Raw genomic sequence first — 19,919 nt, forward strand, 5'->3', positions numbered from 1 at the left:
ACTGTTAATCTCTGAATTGTTCCAAGTCCTACTCTTTGATAAGGTACCAAGATCTTACTCAAACTCAAGCTGAGACCTTACGGCCTTATCCAAGGCTTCAAGGTGACCATTACTGGGTGAATGAGAGAACCTCCTGTGAGTGGCTAGTCCTGCCCAGTGCTATGCATGTTAATTGTGCGCTTATCACTGTATATAAAAAGTCGTGTGATAGGTGCACTACCACTGTGCTCACACAACACCGAGAAATCAAAAGAAACCCCCAAAGGAGATTAATTTAAGATTTTTTTGCACACTAGTAGCTCCTAGAAAAAACCTCTACAATGGCTACACTGAAGGAAAAGAGAACCTGTGGCCAAAGGTGTGAAGATTTTGGCCATTTTATTTGGAATTCTGATGAAGGTAAATTCATGGGAAGAACACCAATAAGATGGGGTAAGTCCTACAAATTGTTTATTCTAGTAAAGTTGCAATTAATCATCTAAATGAACATTCCAGTAGAAGAGCTTCAGGTTTCTCTCAACTTTATGTAAGGAATTCTATGTTGTAGAAAATGAAAAAGGTACCTACAGGTATGAAAGGTAAAAGAAAAAGATGTCTCTCAACTCTAATAATAAACTGATGGATTAAAAACAAGCAGAATCCTTTTACTTAAAATGTTCACAAAACACAAAACAAACTGATAAAATGATAAAGTTTAGTTAGTTTTTTGTGAATTTCATGTAATGAATTTTCAGAAATTCATTCATCAAGGACACATGACCTTCTTATGACTTTGCCATGGCCATATTGTATGAATTGATTTATGGTGTATTTGTTTTTGGGAAGAAAGTCACAGTTACTTGCAGAAAGATATGCGGATATTTGCACGAGGATATCAGGAACTTGTCGTTTTTCACACCGATCGTTTAAAAACGAGAACAATGTGTTTTATATGAATCTTTTGCACTTGACTTTGCACTAAAAACAATGTATACACCTCTATTTCAGTGTACATCAGCTTGTATTACGTTGCATTTTATGTGGTGATGACAGCCTTGTTTTCCCTGGCCATCTACGTACTCATGTACACACTGGACCCGTACACCCCGGACTACCAGGATCGATTAAAATCGCCAGGTTAACAAACCGTTAAATCTCCTTCGTTATAATTTATACTGTGCAAGAAAATATGATTATGAAACATACATACAGATGACACTGTCTTTTTATAGGAGTAATGGCTTGGCCGGATACATACAACGACGAAACGCTAGAGATCAACTACAATATGTCTGATAAGAAAAACTGGATGAAGATGTCCAAAATTCTTAAGAACCTCCTTGAACGTACGTATCTACTGTTTATATATATAAACTCCAAATATGATTACGGTCCAACGATGAATCGTTTTTTTTTTCCGTTCCTTTAATGCAGCGTACAATGATACCAAACAGGCACAGTGCAATTATTACAACTGTACTACTGGCAAGTACTTCGTCCAACACATGTTCGACGCTCCAAAACATACTAAGTGGTCCTGTCCTTTCTACCAAAGCGCACTGGGTAACTGTTCCGGCATTAGTGACCCCACGTTCGGTTACAACACCAACCAGCCGTGTGTAATCATCAAGATGAACAGGGTAAAGTAAAAATCGATTGAGAAATAATCCAAATGCTGCCTAACAGTGAGTCTGAGAAACTCGTCTTTTGTTCTCAGGTCATCCATTTCATGCCAAACAACGGAACAGGAAATGCACCATACTTGAACTGCACAGTGCTGGTTAGTGTGGACCATATTAGAGGATTGACCGACGCAAAGCAAGTATAAGTCTAACGGGAAGCGTGTGTGTGTTTGCAGGATGGTCAAGACAACGTTCGTGGCTATGAGTACTACCCCGTTAACGGATCATTCGACCTTTCGTATTTTCCGTACTACGGCAAGCTGGCCCAGGTACAGAGCCTTTAACGTGCATTCTGCTCCATCACTGTAGATCTCTGTAAATGACACGTCTCAATGAACTCGTATGTTCTCTCCTAGCCACACTACGTGAATCCGCTGGTGGCTGTGAAATTTGATCTTGTTAACCAGAGGCATGCGGTGATCCAGTGCAGGGTGATGGCCAACAACATCGCTTATCAGAACTTCTACGATCCCTTTGAAGGCAAAGTGATTTTTCATTTAAACGCTTTAAGCTAGCCATATTCAATATTACATTTCTGCCTTTTTTTTTTTTTTTTTATTTTCCATTTCATTCCATTATGTATCCATAACACACAAAACACACTTGCTCTGCAAATCAACCTTTGTATTTGAGATCTTTAAAAAAAAAATAAAAATAAAAAATAACTATTTGTATTCACTTGCCCAAAAAAATGTATTAATTAACCTGTGTAACATTTTAAATTAACACACTGTCTTCAAATAAAGATATGAATAACAGATTACAAATACCTCATGCTTTTCTTAGCCCTTCTTGAAATAACAGAGAAGAATATGAACCATTCATATAAAATGTATATAATCTGAAGGATTTTTGTTCTTCTTTAAAAAATAATTGTAAAAAAGGAATTTACATAAAAAATGAACACTTGCAGAAAATTTAATGTTCATTTAACTAGCCTTTGGAATTACAAAACATACGTTTGTTATAATGAGACACTTGGCAGAAAATGTTCACTCTAAAAATAAAAAATAAAAATAAAATAAATTGTCTGTTTGAAATTAAGTAAAGGTTAAATGGGGGGGAAAAATAAACAAGCTGAAGGTTAGGAGGCCATCCAAATAAATTCATGTACGAATCTTCGGACAGGAAAAGTGACATTTTAAATTAAATTGAATTAAATTGATGGTCACAGTGGAGAAATTCTAGGCAGAGAATCACATGAGAATTAAGTCTAACCTTCCAACAGAACCATAAACAGTGACAGGGTTACACAAGGGAGGGAAAAACAATTAGAACTATAATAATAAAATAATTCGGGAAACACCACAGAGGTCCTTTACAAGGCAGCTGCATTTCCCCAGTAGACTGTAAAGGGCTGCTAGAAAATACAACCTCATGAGGATTTTCAGGTCACAGAAGCAGAGAAACTTCACTTTCTGCACCTCACTCACAAACACCACCGTGCTGTAGGTGGTGCCGACAGAGGAAAGGCAAATCAAACAAGTTAATCTTCCTCATCGTCCTCATCGAAATCCTCCTCGTCCTCATCTTCGTCCTCCTCCTCGTCTTCCAGGAAGGATGCTGGAGTATCGCGAGAGCTGCCGTGGTACGAGCTGTTGGAGCTGGACGCCACGTTGCCAACAGCTACGTTGTCGCTGTCGAAACATCAGCGAGGAATAAAATGCTCGGTAACAGTTTTGTGATGCTTATTAGTGAATTAATATATACGACAAAAATAAAAGCTGCTTCTTCCGTCGTGTCGGAAAATAATTTTTGACCAAGCAGCACCGCGTTCTAAAGTGTTCAAGAACGCTAAGGAAAGTGTTCCAGCTCTATAGAACTGAGCACTATTATTAAAAGGCCCGTAGTTCAAATGACTGCTTTAGTCTCAGTGTTATTTGTAAAGAGGTTGCACTTCATTTGAGCCTGATGGTGAGTAAATTCTCTCATCATTCGACAAATGGTGGCTGGTTAGATTCATTTCATTGTTAGTCACTTCATCAGCATGATTATTGAGGCTTGATAGTAATACAGTAACAGGGCTGATCATCATGGTGCTACTTTGTTTTCCCTGACATTTAAAAATGAATTTGAATCTATATCAAACGAGTGTGAAGTTGTTTCTCAGAAGATATCTCAAAATGTGAAAGCTGCAGATATTTAATTCACAAGTGATTCAGTCTGAGTTATTTACCGATGTTGAGTGAATTCTTTTAGGGGCTTTTTACACCTGGTCACTTCATGTGTTTCCTGTGATCAGATAGCTATCCGATGGTAAAAAGACCAGGTCTAAATGCCCTCCGAAACGGTTTCGAGACGGATATAAATCCGATTGTTCAGACCACTTCAGGAGGTGGTCTGGGACGCGTTTCAGATGAAACTGGACAGGTGTAAATGAATGTGGTTGTTCAAGCCACATACGTCAGCGCTATACTCCTCCCAAACAGAAGTGCGTCACTCACAGGTGATCTTACACTCAGGTGTCTCATTGGGTCTTAAAATGCGCTGCTGCTGCCAGAAAAAATGCAGCAAACAGTAAATGCTGTTTTTTGTAGCATCACCGTCGTAGCAAGTTTTTTCGCCTTCTATTTGATTGCGTTCTGAAAACCGCACACACCAAAGTGTGTTCCATTTCAATTACCCTGGAAATGAGCTCAAATATATTTGCATTTTGGGCGGGAGTAGAAAGATCGGATTGATATCCGATTCGCCAAGACGTATTCTCACTCACTCACTCATTTTCTACCGCTTATCCGAACTACCTCGGGTCACGGGGAGCCTGTGCCTCAGGCGTCATCGGGCATCAAGGCAGGATACACCCTGGACTGAGTGCCAACACATCGCAGGGCACACACACACACACACTCTCATTCACTCACACAATCACACACTAGGGACAATTTTCCAGAGATGCCAATCAACCTACCATGCATGTCTTTGGACCGGGGGAGGAAACCGGAGTACCCGGAGGAAACCCCCAAGGCACGGGGAGAACATGCAAACTCCACACACACAAGGTGGAGGCGGGAATCGAACCCCCAACCCTGGAGGTGTGAGGCGAACGTGTTAACCACTAAGCCACCGTGCCCCCCAACCCATTTTCTACCGCTTATCGGAACTACCTCGGGTCACGGGGAGCCTGTGCCTATTTCAGGCGTCATCGGGCATCAAAGCAAGATACACCCTGGATGGAGTGCCAACCCATCACAGGGCACCAAGACGCATTTATGTGGCCTAATGTAAATGGAACAGTTTTAACAAATCAGATAGCTATGGGATCAGAGAAAACACATGAAGTGACCAGGAGTAAAAAGGCCCTTAGTCAGGGCTTTAATCTGTTCTTGTGGTCGGTCCGTACAGTGAATCCCATTTAATCTCATACGTAAAAAATAAATAAATAAATACAACTAAAAGTGAACCGAAACAAAGATGTGTATGGATGTGTACAGGATTGCTCAGAGTTTCCCCACAATGTCTTGAGAGAAATTCTGCAGAACAGCGGAGGAACTTACCTGTTTGTGCGAGCATAACCTCCATTGGGCTGCTTGTGGACTCCCTGTGCCATATCTAAACAAAAAGGTTAGAATAAAATAAGATGATTTAAACACAACTATACTATATTGTACAGGTATTATATAAATACAGCTGTCAGTGTGGATAAAATAAACACTATACAACAAGGTTTGGCTGAAGGTTAATCAGAACTATAACTGAAAGGATCTTTGGTACAAACTCGGCAAAAGCATCACACAAGAATTATTATACATAGTGTAGTTCTCTGCATTTAATCTAAACTGCACACAGGAAGGTTTCAGTCTGTAGCTTCATTACAACAGCACATTGCACTCAGGAGTTAAAAAAATAAATAAATAAAAAATAAATAAATACTATGTGCTCCATCAGAGTCCGTTACTTTCTCAGCTTCCTCAGCCACCTATTTCTTATTCCAATCTCGCTCATGCTGAGCCACAAGGTATAATAACATACTCGAAGAAAGATTACGCCATGTGAATGTAAACGCTTTGCTTTGACTACAAATGTAGAGAACTTATGCCCCCTTTTCCACCAAAAAGAACCGGGTGCAGGTTCAGAGCTGGTTCCACTGGCGAACCTTATAAGAACCGGTTTGCCTTTCCACTGGTTAGAGAGCCATCACAGAGCCGAGTCTGACGTCACTGTATACGTGTCACGTTACACAGCAACGTTAATGCAGCAGCGGCAAACACAAACACATCAACATGGCGGATGTTGCTTTACTGTTAATGCTCATGGTTTTGTGAACCTACATTAACACCCAAACGCGACGAATGCAACGTGCACGTGCAGCTCCATGTAATTTGTATAAACGAAGGTTGTTATCATGAAAGTACATAACATTATTTTATCAACACAGAAAAAAGTTAGCCTTAGCATGTAGCTACTTACTATCATGTGTGCTGATAATGTATCATATCGCGGTAAAGTAAAAGTGTATTAAACATTAGTATACTTAAGGTACATTATCAAATGCGCTAACAGTAGCTCCGCCCACAGCCCCTGACACAAGCGGTTCTTAAGTCTAGACCAGCAACGTTTTGGTGCTACTTTAAAAATCACTTTTCCTGGTTCAGAGCCGGTGCTTTGGCTGTCGAGAAAGAAAGAAAGAACTGGTTCTAAATTAGGCTCTGGCTCCAAACCAGCACTCGAACTGCCTCGGTGGAAAAGGGGCATTCGAGTTGTGGTCTCTAAAACACAGTGTTTCATAACAGCACTGTTAAACCGAATCGGATCCCCTGAACAAGTGTTTATGTCCTGACCTGACAAAAAGGGTTCCAGAGCTTTAGGTATTAAGGTCCGGGCTATCTTCAGATTTTCTGCTGTACATTTTCCCGAGTCGAGCCCGAGCGCCATGCCCATGCGCTTCAGCACCTCGATGTCATCATGGATCTCAAACATGTTGTCAAAGTTAAACAGGTACTCAAACCTGTAGAGGACAACAAAGGTACACTGAGAACGCTCGAGCAACGTGGCGACCGCCGGGAGAAAAAGTTAGAACGAGCCTCTTACTTGTCATTTGAGATGCTGCAGTCGATGACAGTATTCTTGCTGGTGTTCACGATGATGAAGGGGAGGTGGATGACTGTGTTGGAAGGAGGTCTGTGGTTCTTCTTCTCTGCCTCACGATTCCTTTGTACCAGGCGCTTGAAGGCTATTTGCTGTATGATGTTCGATACGAAGGTGTGCGATTAGGAGCCATAATGAACTCGTGGCTTAAAGAAACATGTTCGTACCCGTGTGTGTGCGCGTACCTGGAGTATAAGCTCTTGAAGCTGAGACTGTTTCTGCTTTATTCTTTCAAGTCGTCTCTGGCGCTCGACCTGTCGTGAAAGAAAATCTGTGTACAGATAAAACTGTGTGCATGTATAAAATCAAGGAGGTTTTACAATCTCCGATCATATTAAACCCACTGCCTAGAATGTACCGTTGTTATTAACAAAAGAAAACTAACATCTGTAGATCGTGTGTGTGTGCCTTAACATGTCTAATGACTAAAATGCCTTTTTGCACTTGGTATGTGTGTATTTATTGGTTTCTGACCTCCAGATCCTTGCACTCCTGAGCAGAATTGGTCGGGAAGCCGATCCATTTGATTTCCTTCTTGTCTTTGGAGATGATGTTCATTGCCATTAAGACATTTAGTGCATCGTATACTCGCCTCCGAATGTTCTTCTGGTCATAAACGTGCTATTGGAACAGCAACATATGAAACAGTTACATACAACTTAGAGCAATCAAGAAACCAAAAAAATATTTCAGGTTTTATTAATGTGTCAATAATAAAAAATGTACACAAGGAAAGGTCTCAAAAATATTTCTATTTATTTTCATTAAGAACGTTTTAGATTTCATGAAACTCTCGCAACCTTTTATAGTAAATGAAAATGATTATGAAGGAAACAATAAAAAAAACTGTAATCATGACAAATCATGTTAGAACTTTTTTCAGCCACTATGCGAAATTACAATGTATAATAATTCAACTACAAACAAATCAAACATTTTAATGGAAAACAGAAAAAAGCAATTAATTGACTAGTGTCAATCGGTATATTTTTGTAATGTTGTTATCATTGTGGAGCTTTATTTTCTCTGTTTGTTGATATCAGGAACAGGACCCGAGGACAGCAATTTCACCTTTCAGCACCACGACGACCGAACGCGTGCGTCCAAATCAAAGGAATGACAAATGAAAGATGATCAATGTTTTGACTTGAATCTGCAGGGTTACCTGAAGCCGGCTGTGTACAGGAGACTAGAGAGTAGAATATTTTTGTAAGAAAACCTGAAGATTTTGCCGTATCAAGCTGCGTCCTGCTGATGTGCCCTGCGACTCTTACCCTAAAACACTGAGTGGTCTAATTATATCAAAAGGTGCTTCAAAAAGCTATTAGTTTAGGGGGTGTGCAAACTTATGCAAACAGGTTTTTCTTATACAACCAGTTACAAAAGTTTTTTATTTTTACTTTTTTCCACTAAAGAGTCTGTTTTGTACTTTTTTTTTTTTAAACACAGGCAATAGAAAAGGTTCTGACGTGATTTTTTTCCATATTGCCGTTTCAGCAGGAGTGCGTAGACTTTGTATATCCGTTCTAAGTGTAAGTGTAATGGGGAGAACTTACAGATTCATTTGGAGAGATGTTGTCTCCAGAACTCAGCTCGGTCACCAGCTCGTCTGCGACCTCGTTATAGGAGGTCACGCCTTTCTTCTGAACCTTCTCGCATACCTTCATGGAGAAGTGTCTCAAGCCTTTCCCGTTCTTGTCCCCTCTTCTACTGCCGCGGCTGTAACAGACGACCTGCTGATCGTTTGCTCTGATATTTAAACCCTGTGATGGTACTTTGAATCAGAGCCGTCCATCTGCTCTCTGCACCTTCATGTATAACCACTTTATATGTTTACATAATAGAACTATATACCAGAGGTGGTAGTAAGTCACACGTGTGCAAGTCACAAGTAAGTCTCAAGTCATGAATGTCAAGTCAAAGTCAAGTCGAGTCTTTTTTTAATATTTGTCAAGCAAGTCTCAAATTTGTGACTTAAGTCTGACTCGAGTCAAGTCATATGACTTGAGTCCCCCATCTCTGCTATATAATGACTGGTTATTTTATGGAGTTGAGCTAAAAGCATCGGGAAGAACGATGGCGCTAAACTGTCCTCCTGTGATTAATAAAACTAAATGCAAAAAGCTTAATCTGAAGTTATTGTTTGTTTTTAGAATGACAGCATGGGGTGAAAATTCTAGAACTATCGACTACACTACACTAAGGTTTGTTTGGTTTGAACACTATATAACATTCAGTTTATATTATTTCAAGCTTAATAGGTTCTGGGTTGTTGATCAGAGAATCAGGGTTCAAGCCTCAGAAATGCCAAGCTGCCACTGATGGGCCCTTGTGCAAGGCCCTTAACCGTCTCTGCACCAGGATCTGCTGTATCGAATGCCCCTTTTCCACCGAGGCAGTTTGAGTGCTGGTTCGGAGCCAGAGCCTAATTTAGAACCAGTTCTTTCTTTCTCGACAGCCAAAGCACCGGCTCTGAACCAGGAAAAGTGGTTCTTAAGTAGCATCTAAACGTTGCTGGTCTAGACTTAAGAACCGCTTGAGTCAGGGGCTGTGGGCGGAGCTACTGTTAGCGCATTTGATAATGTACCTTAAGTATACTAATGTTTAATACACTTTTACTTTACTGCAATATGATCAATTATCAGCACACATGATAGTAGGTAGCTACATGCTAAGGCTAACTTTTTTCCTGTGTTAATGATAAAATAATGTTATGTTACTTTCTCGATTACAACCTCCGTTTATACAGATTACATGGAGCTGCACGTACACGTCGGATTCGCCACGTTTGGATGCCAATGTAGGTTCACAAAGCCATGAGCATTAACAGTAAAGCAACATCCGCCATTGTTGATGATGTGTTTGTGTTTGCCGCTGCTGCGTTAACGTTGCTGGGACACGTGACACGTATACAGTGACGTCAGACTCGGCTCTGTGATGGCTCTCTAACCAGTGGAAAGGCAAACCGGTTCTTAGAAGGTTTACCAGTGGAACCAACTTTGAACCAGCACCAGCACTAGCTCTGAACCTGCACCCGGTTCTTTTTGGTGGAAAAGGGGTAATAGATGACCCTGTGCTCTGACCCAAACTTCCAAAGTTGGAATATGTAAAGAACGAATCTCTGTAATGTAGAAGTGACAAAATAAAAGCTTCTCTTCCAAACATCCTGTAGGAAAGTGCCATTATTTAACCAGAGCTGCTAATAACAGATGCCTATGATACAGCATGAGAGGCTGAGATAACTGGCCCCTGGTGGTCATAAACAAGCGTGGTGTTTGTTACAAGTCCTGCTGAGGTGCAGTGTGGTGGTACAGAGTGCACGACTTACCCACTGGACCAGGGTGAAGAGTCACACGTGTGTGTCTGTGGTGTGAGGAACTGAGCGCTGGGAGTTCTGGGGCTGGTTAACAGAGTGGCACCGGCAGGAGCGGTGGGTCTCTGAGGAGTACTGATCAGCTACACACACAGAACACACTCACATTTACTGTCGCTCATCATGCTGTCGTTAATACTTGCCGGTGAAATTCAACACCGTTCATTAAAAGCGATTTACAAAGTTTTAACAGCTTTACACCAGAATTCAGTCTCTTGCAAGTAAACGTTTTTTGACTCTATGGCGCTCATCCTTTCTCTACACCATCAGAATCAGACAGATTTAATTCTCTCGAAGTAAAGCAAGCGTCTGCTAACTTCTCGTTATCAAATACTCTGTTAACAGCGATCACGTTCCAGGTGCTGGGATTGGGTGGCTAACGATAACCTTTACACTGCTAAAATAAAAAAACAACCCTGAAAGTTTACAACAAATAAACAAACAAAAAAAACTTCAATCTAACACAGTTAGCCTAACATCATCGTATCCTTTATATCAGCGAATTAAAGTGATAACCGACAATATTCTGATGTCCGTCTCCCACCCAGCTCTGGCTAAGAGCTTGTGTCTGTAATTGGATGATAGCGATGATTTGCGCTTTAATCCTGCTGACTCCAAACTTCTGTGATCAGCTTAGGTAGAACTTTCACGGGTCACCTCGCTTAATGTTAATGGAGGATTTTAACGCTCTTGTGCTTCGTACATATCGAAACGAACGATGGGGAAACCTCATTGGTGGACAGGAGAGGTATTAGTGGGAGACCTGTTTCTAATTAGGGAGCAGGTAGAGAGAACATGTGAGAAGGAAAAGGAGCTCTGGTGCAGGTGAGATTAGTTTTATTTGGGAATGGAAAGTCCTATCACATAGTCAGAGACACTGACAGTCAAAACAAGATGACGCTTCAGTTCCCCTGGACGGTAATGACCCTGAGATTTCTTACCACGTGTGAAAGCACGTTAAGGCCGGGGGCACCGAGCGCTTTAGGCATTATCTGCTTCACTCCGGTAACAGAAGAAGGATGGACAGTTACGAAAGACAGCACAGTACCTGAAAGAGAAATGCAACAGATAATAATAAGAAACCGAACATTATTACAAAGGTCTGAGTGATAAACAGTGTGTATGTTGGAGTTAACATCAATCCTCTGTTATGCTCTCTGGTTAAACAGAGCTCTGTTTTCAGTTCACAAGTCTCACTGGATGCCTGCCCTCTGCTGGAGACACTTATACAGACATGGTGTTACACCATTAACACATAAGCATCTCACATATACGCAATAGGTATCGACGCCGATCCAAGCATTTTGAGTGGATCGGGTATCGGTGGTGCGTGACCGATCCAAATCCGATACCTCGTGGTGGTTGATTAATGAACAGCAAACATCATAGTCTATTGATTGAACTTATAAGAAAAATACACTTATATATTAAATTGCATTCATGAAAATAAATCTAATAAATTTTATGGGGAATATGTTGCACAACCGCCTGCGACAGACATCTTCAGAAGCATCATGCAAAAGAACACACGCGCAAGTTAAGCGGAAAAAGGACGATCTGTCAAAGCAGATGACCCTGACGGATGCTTTTCAGAATCAAAAACAAATGGCACAACATAGCGCAAAAGCTGTAAAAGTAACAGAAAAGGTCTTGGAATTCATTGTTCTCGATGATCAGCCCCTCTCCGTTGTGGAAAACTTCGGTTTTTGTCGCCTCATGGAACATCTGGAACCACGATATAGTTTGCCATCTAGAAAGTGCATTTCTGAGACCGCTTTGCCTGAGCTGTATTCCAAAGTTTCCTCTCACATTGCAGACAAATTAAAAGATGTGCAGTCCTCAAGCTTCACCACAGATATTTGGAGCTCCGACATGTGCCCCGTGTCTCTTTTAAGTTTAACTGCACGTTGGATGGATGCGAGTTATGATTAGCAAAATGCTGTGCTACACGTCAAGGAATTACGAGGGTCACACACCAGCAGCGTGATTTCAGCATCCATCAAAGAAATGTTGGATGGGTGGAACATCCCTATTTTGATGAGTGCAAGGTTTACTGATTAATACATTTTGCAATGTGTTTCAAGAGTTTAAGATTCACTTTAAAATATTGCCTTTTCTTCAGAAAATAATTTAATTTAATAATTGCAGTATATTAGTTAGTTAGTTAGTTGCTATAATTTACTGCCATGTCAGCTACTGAGGCTATCTTCATGGCAAGAACGGTTAATAAGAACTAAAATAACCTAAAATCACAAAGAAATAAATATAAACAAATATAGACAACTTAAATGAAATGTTTTACATTAATATATGACAGAAACTCTAAAACTTTTTCTGATGAAACCTTGTAAAATAGCTCTTTAAATGAATTAGCCTCATAAAATAACCTTCTGTGGTCATTATGCGCAGGACAGTCCAACAAAATATGCTTGACAGTAAAGGGAATGCTGCAGTACAAGCACTGAATGGGGTCTTCTCCTTTCAGCAAGTATTCATGTGTCAGTCTTGTATGCCCGATTCTACATCTGGTTAAGATCACCTGATCGAATCTTGATTTCATAGGTATTAGAGACCTGGTTAGTAATTTCAGGGTGTATTTCAAACAGTTTGTTATTCGACCATGTATTCCATTCCTCTTGCCACTTATTTAGTACATAGCCATTGATAATATTCCGAGGGAGGAATTTGGCATCCAGTCACAGTCTGTCTTAAAGCTTTCTTTAATTGCAGTATATATGGTTTAGATTGTTATACCACAAACTGTTAAAAGTACTGTTTGCTACTGCATTAATACTTTTTTTTAAGGTTTCTTGTGTTTTCATTTTTCATCCAGTAATGGGCATTTTTGTATTTCTGCATTTTTGTATTTATCTTTGCCAGAAACAAATAAATCTTAATAACTATGCGAGTTGTATACATTCTTTAGTTTTAAAGGTAGAAAAGAACACAGATACAGTATCGGATCGGTATCGGCCGATACTGGCAAACTCTGGTATCGGAATTGGAAGAGAAAACGTGGTATCGGTGCATCCCTAGTACGCTTTCATTAGACACACCAGACACTAACCACCAAAATGATGTTGAGGAAAAAGCTGCTTATCTGGGAGTGTTGACAGAGACGCTTTCTTTCTATCCTAGGAGAAAAGACGTCGTGCACAGCAAGTGTGCATGAAATCTTTCCAAATGTCTACGCCTGAACTAAAACACATAAGTGGTGCCTTTTCCTCCCAGGTGATTGGTGGATCCTTTGTGGCTGCCATGAGCAAACTTACTACACATTACCGTAATTTCTGGACTATTAAGCGCACCTGAATATAAGCCTCACCCACTGAATTTTAAAAAAATATTATTTTGAACATAAATAAGCCGCAGGTGCCTACAGGTACATTGAAACAAATTAACTTGACACAGGCTTTAATGAAACTCGGCTTGTAACAAAAAATTAGCAGTAAACAGTAGCCTACCAAGAAAGTCATTGGTCACTATCTTCCTCCTCCTGCGCACTGAAACCACTGAAGTCATCTCCTTCGGTGTCGGAGTTAACCTGTTCGGCAATTTCATTGGTCTAATGAAAGCTTCATGCCGCCAAAAGACTGAGCCGTCACAGAATGTGTTTTTTTTTTTTTTTTAAATTGAAAGCAGGAAAAATCAATATATTAGCCGCGTCATTGTTTAAGCCGCAAGGTTCAAAGCGTGGGAAAAAAGTTGAGGCTTATAGTCCGGAAAATACGGTAAATCCTATTAATGTTGATTATAATGTGTTATTTTATAAAGATGTGACATTTCATTATAAGACTGTTCAGATCTGTTCGTTTTTCTCCTCGGTCCCTATTCAGTAAGCAAGTCGAGTACGCAGACACGTACACAAAGTTTACACAAAAAATTTTAATTCAGCCTCCAACGTTCTAAGAGAAAGGCACTTGTAACCTCTGTCTGAATCTGTATCTAAAGCTCACTGTGTAAGTTCACACTTACCCTCAACAATAATATTCAGAGACGTATGAAGTAATAAATCGCGACACACCGGCTCTACGTCTACCTGCTCTGAGGAACAGCACACTCACCTGTTCCAGGACTCACGTTCTGAGTGGAAAAAACCTTCAGCTCTCCACTGGTTTCTTTCATGCCTTCTTCCTTTAGGGGAAAGAAAAGAAAGAAAAAATAAAAAGTTAGTGCACAGGGGAATGAACATGGGGGAAGAAAAGTCTTCCAAACTTTTGCGGAAGAAGAACGTATTGAATTTATTCTCAAGACTGGATCGAGAAGCTTTCACACGGATGAGATGGACTTTAACAGAAAACACGGCAAGCGAAACATGGCAAAAAGGTGGAGGGAAAAAAAAAAAAACACGTTACTGTCCCATATTTAGTGAGATTGCTGGGGCATCCTGTGTGTGACATATATACATATACACACACACACGGTTGTCAAGTGTCACGCATTGAGAGTGACATTCACGCATTTGGGTCTTTTCTCCCGCCACACATCGTATTTCTCACTCAGAAAAACTTACATTTTGGGTGCTGCGGCATATTAAATATATGAGAAATAGTATCAGTCCACACCGCTGTCTCTATGGAACCGGGCAGGAATCAAGCGTGTCTCAGTTCTTAGTTGAGCCTGACACTTATCAGCCAATCAGAAAACAGCACTATCTGTGTAAGATTTAACGCAAAAACCAATGAAAAAAAAACATTCATTAGCGAGGGGTATTTTCGATGGTCGGTTTGAACAAAACCTCAACACGAAACAGCTTGTCTCTGGACGGGACATTGTCCTCAATCATGACCCTAAAAATGTCTGGGCTTGAGCCGAACTGTTTTAAATGGGAGCAACATTACAAATGATAAAGGAGTCCAAAAAGGCAACAAACACTTACAATAAACAACACCAGTCATAATCTCTCTCTCTCTCTCACACACAAATTAATAAATGGAAATTAAACAAATACTTTGTATTTGAACTATTTAAACTGCGGTCAGTGATCCTTTCCAAAAACAAAAACTCCCCCATTATTGTTTTTTTTTTTTGGTGGGGGTTTTTTTGGGAAGAGAAGATGTCACGCTTGCCTGTCTTCAAAACTTGAGAGCCCTGTATATATAATATATACACACACACACACACACACACACACACACACAGAGTGGTGTGAAAAAGTGTTGGCCCCTTCCTGATTTTTTTTTTTCACGTTTGTAACACTTCAAAATAAATAAATAAATAAATAAACGTACGTAGATTTTAAATGAAGGTTTTTATTATTAAGGGAAAACAAAATTCAAACCTACATGTTCCTGTGTGAAAAAGTGTTTGGCGCCATGAAAGTGAGGCGCCTAAACTGTAGCCATTACAGGACACGTTTTTTACATGCAATTTCCATACAGCTGACTCGAATGATAAACAGGAAGCAGATACAACAGTGTGGATTTTACAATTTGCCAACAACCAGCAGCACATTACATGTCCTGTGATGTCAGTTCAGCAAACAGATCAGCAAATATCAGTTTCCTCTTTTAGCCTTTTACGCTGTAAAGCTGCTGACGGTGTTTGTCGTTATCCTAATCGCCTCATGACACTTACATCTCTTGCCATCATGTTTGTGTCTTGCGTCGTCTCCGCTGCACGGCTCTGCGTCCGGTCTGCTTTCCCTAGAGGAAGACGGACAGTTCAGATCCTTCAGTATTACTAATATTCATACTGCCACATAACACTGTTACATTCCTGAAATATCACAGGGCTCAGTTTATTTATCACTGATGGAAAGTAATGCAGTTTTCACTGGAGGAAGACGGACAGTTCACATCCTCCACATTCACCTCACTACAGAACTGAAACTGTGCATTAATTCCACAACAAGAAGATTACAGCAGAGGCATCAATGTGCACACAGAGACACACACACACGACCGAGACAGAGAGACACAGGCCGAGCGGCCGAGACAGAGAGACACAGGCCGAGCGGCCGAGACAGAGACACGTGGGGCCGACCGACCGACCCACACGTGGGACCGACCGACCCACACGTGGGACCGACCGACCCACACGTGGGACCGACCGACCCACACGTGGGACCGACCGACCCACACGTGGGACCGACCGACCCACACGTGGGACCGACCGACACACAGACGCGTGGGACCGACCGACACACAGACGCGTGGGACCGACCGACACACAGACGCGTGGGACCGACCGACACACAGACGCGTGGGACCGACCGACACACACGTGGGACCGACCGACCGACCGACACACACGTGGGACCGACCGACCGACACACACGTGGGACCGACCGACCGACACACACGTGGGACCGACCGACCGGCACACACGTGGGACCGACCGACCGGCACACACGTGGGACCGACCGACCGACACACACGTGTGACAGACAGACACACACACGTGTGACAGACAGACACACACACGTGTGACAGACAGACACACACACGTGTGACAGACAGACACACACACGTGTGACAGACAGACACACACACGTGTGACAGACAGACACACACACGTGTGACAGACAGACACACACGTGTGACAGACAGACACACACACGTGTGACAGACAGACACACACACGTGACAGACAGACAGACACACGTGTGACAGACAGACAGACACACGTGTGACAGACAGACAGACAGACACGTGTGACAGACAGACAGACAGACACGTGTGACAGACAGACAGACACACACGTGTGACAGACAGACAGACACACACGTGTGACAGACAGACACACACACGTGTGACAGACAGACACACACACGTGTGACAGACAGACACACACACGTGTGACAGACAGACACACACACGTGTGACAGACAGACACACACACGTGTGACAGACAGACACACACACGTGTGACAGACAGACACACACACGTGTGACAGACAGACACACACACGTGTGACAGACAGACACACACGTGTGACAGACAGACACACACGTGTGACAGACAGACACACACGTGTGACAGACAGACAGACAGACAGACACACACGTGTGACAGACAGACAGACACACACGTGTGACAGACAGACAGACACACACGTGTGACAGACAGACAGACAGACACACACGTGTGACAGACAGACAGACAGACAGACAGACACACCCGTGTGACAGACAGACAGACAGACACACGTGTGACAGACAAATTTCAGAACCATCACAGGTATCAGTGTATTTATCCCTTTCACTTAAAACAGCTGATGCAAAGTTCAAATATAACTTTTTTATTAATTAAATGTTGAACACGTGCATGTTGTGCATTTTGCTGTCATTTATGTATTAGTTATATTTAAACACACACTGTTACAATATATCGAGTTTGAGTATCATGTTGAATATTTCTCCAGATCACCCAAAGAATAAAGGCCTGGATAAAGGCTCGTTCGTGCTGTGTTCAAGTCAACTCTGAATTGCTGTGACATTAAGATGACAAATTAGTCGTATAACAGAATTGAGAATAAATTTGATTTAGAATCAGAATCAGAAAGATCTTTATTGGCAGTAAAAAAGTATTTCCTTTTTGGGGCACAACAAGCACGTCGAGGCGTTTTAGTACATTTTATATTTATAGTAACATTCACCATTTGGGTATTAATTTATTTTACTACATTAACTACATGTTTGACGCACAATCTTATTCGAAAGACTTTTATGCAGTAGGTTGAGACATATAAACTTTTTAAGTCTTGATTCTGAGGGGGGGGGGGGGAAAGGGGCCCTGCTAATATTTTTTTTGCTAATATGAGAAACTCAGATCAACACGAAAGAAACCGTTGTTGATGAAAAAATGATAAACAATCTAGTAAAGTTTCACGACTACAGGAGAAAATAATCCGGTTTCACTTTAATGAAATTCAAACAAATAAACAAACCGATTTACAAATAGAGAAGTTTGTCGATTTTACCTTTATAAAGCTGTTAACTAGCTTGCTGGGCTAATAAGTGGTTAGCTAGCCCAAAGGCCTGAGTTATGCTAACTGGAGCTAGCAAGCTAACTTACTAGCTGTGCTAACTATGATTAACGTTAGCTAGGTTAGAGTCCTGTTAGCTCCTGCTCTGCACAGGTGTCGTGTCTCTTACCTCAGCTATGTTTCCACACTTCGTGTTGTCATTATAAGTTTTTTATCTTGATCTGCTACTTCAGTGCAGGCTGTGTGTGGTTGTGGTGGTGGTGGTGGTGGTGGTGGTGGTGATGGTGTGAGACCGGCTAGCGCGCTTGCTATGTACACCAGCTAGCAGAGACACTACAGGACCAGCTATATGATATTGTTGAGTTAGCCATCAAACTAATCTTGGCGGTGTCCTAAGGTGCTGCGTTGGGATTGGATACGCACGCTGTGACGTAATTACGTCCATATCTCAGCCCCGCCCAGATGTTGTTTTCGGTTTTTGGCGCGCCGGTGAAGCTGAGGGAGCGCGCGCGCACACACACATACACACACACACATACGCACACACATACACAGAGTTTTTTATATAACTTTTATTTCTTTAGCTTTTATATAACAGTAGCTTTGACTATCTTATTATGTCGCTTTGTAGAAGCCAACATTCTGTTTTCTTATTTAAGCTTAGACAAAAATTTATAAAATTTAATGTGGCCGGGGGGGGGGGGGGGGCATGGTGGGTTTGTGGTTAGCACGTTCGCCTCACACCTCCAGGGTCGGGGTTCGATTCCCGCCTCCACCTTGTGTGTGTGGAGTTTGCATGTTCTCCCCGTGCCTCGGGGGTTTCCTCCGGGTACTCCGGTTTCCTCCCCCGGTCCAAAGACATGCATGGTAGGTTGATTGGCATCTCTGGAAAAATTGTCCGTAGTGTGTGATTGCGTGACTGAATGAGTGTGTGTGTGTGCCCTGCGATGGGTTGGCACTCCGTCCAGGGTGTATCCTGCCTTGATGCCCGATGACGCCTGAGATAGGCACAGGCTCCCCGTGACCCGAGGTAGTTCGGATAAGCGGTAGAAGATGAATGAATGAATGAATGTGGCCTAGGGTTTTCGAGCCACATGCACCAAATTCGGATATGTTGTAGACCCTGGTCTGAAGTTTGTTGCTATGACTTTTATAAGCGATCCGAGTACTGGTACTTCCGGTACCGGGTCTCAAAATGGCCTTTTTTTCCCCATAGACTCCCATTATAAACTTTGGAGGTTTATAACTCGGCAAGCTTTCGAACTATCTACACCAAACTCGACCAGCTCCTTTAGGGTGATACTCTGAACAAAGTTTTAAATTGGTGTACCGACTGGCCTTTCGGTTGTCCCACAGCCTCGCCTGTGCAAAAGAAATATGCAAAATCAAAAAACTTTTTACAACATTGACACGTGACATACAGTATCAAAACACTCAGAACAATGAGGGGAACTTCCTCACGGGTATTGTGATGACATCACGTGAAAATAAAAAATTTTGCACAACATGGGCATGTGACATATCAAAACACTCAGCCCAATGAGGGGGAACTTCCTCAGGAGAATTCGGATGATGTCACATTCTCGTCTCCACTTGCCTCCAAATGTTTTGGCATCCTATCTTTCTGTCCACTTGCCTCCAAAAGTAACACTGACCCTTATGTCCACTCGCCTCCAAAAAGCACCGGCCTTTGCGAATACTTGCACCGTCAAAGCCAACATCAAAGTTTGTCACAACAAACTTTACAAATCTAGTTAATATTAATGATCTTAATTATTAATGCCATTGTTTGGTGTTTTCTTTAGCAACAACCAAAGACTCCTTCTAATACTGTATGTCATCGACTCTTCATCAACAACCAGATTTATTT

General features: G+C 41.7%; 2 protein-coding genes across 3 annotated transcripts; one reads left to right on the top strand and one right to left on the bottom strand.

Moving 5' to 3' along the window:
- The first annotated feature begins 222 nt into the window (after window positions 1-222).
- Window positions 223-2,430, top strand: LOC132839271 (potassium-transporting ATPase subunit beta-like). The gene is made up of 7 exons (XM_060860159.1): window positions 223-432; window positions 988-1,116; window positions 1,212-1,325; window positions 1,414-1,619; window positions 1,697-1,759; window positions 1,838-1,930; window positions 2,018-2,430. The coding sequence occupies exons 1-7, from the start codon at window positions 321-323 to the stop codon at window positions 2,174-2,176; spliced, it is 876 nt and encodes a 291-aa protein (XP_060716142.1). The 5' UTR covers window positions 223-320; the 3' UTR covers window positions 2,177-2,430.
- tfdp1b (transcription factor Dp-1, b) lies at window positions 962-18,489 on the bottom strand. Of its 2 annotated transcripts, XM_060860157.1 has the most exons (12): window positions 18,219-18,487; window positions 15,697-15,764; window positions 14,184-14,253; window positions 11,061-11,167; window positions 10,075-10,202; window positions 8,303-8,465; window positions 7,221-7,367; window positions 6,932-7,000; window positions 6,690-6,838; window positions 6,440-6,606; window positions 5,156-5,210; window positions 962-3,298 (listed from the first exon to the last, which is right to left on the bottom strand). In XM_060860157.1, the coding sequence occupies exons 2-12, from the start codon at window positions 15,709-15,711 to the stop codon at window positions 3,148-3,150; spliced, it is 1,221 nt and encodes a 406-aa protein (XP_060716140.1). In that variant the 5' UTR covers window positions 15,712-15,764; window positions 18,219-18,487; the 3' UTR covers window positions 962-3,147. The 2 variants fall into 2 exon arrangements, with proteins under 2 accessions (XP_060716140.1, XP_060716141.1); XM_060860158.1 differs by lacking the exon at window positions 15,697-15,764 and having other exon boundaries at window positions 18,219-18,489.
- Window positions 18,490-19,919: the final 1,430 nt, after the last annotated feature.

Source organism: Tachysurus vachellii, chromosome 24 (genome assembly GCF_030014155.1).
Source record: "Tachysurus vachellii isolate PV-2020 chromosome 24, HZAU_Pvac_v1, whole genome shotgun sequence".
NCBI classification, from domain to species: Eukaryota; Metazoa; Chordata; class Actinopteri; order Siluriformes; family Bagridae; genus Tachysurus; species Tachysurus vachellii.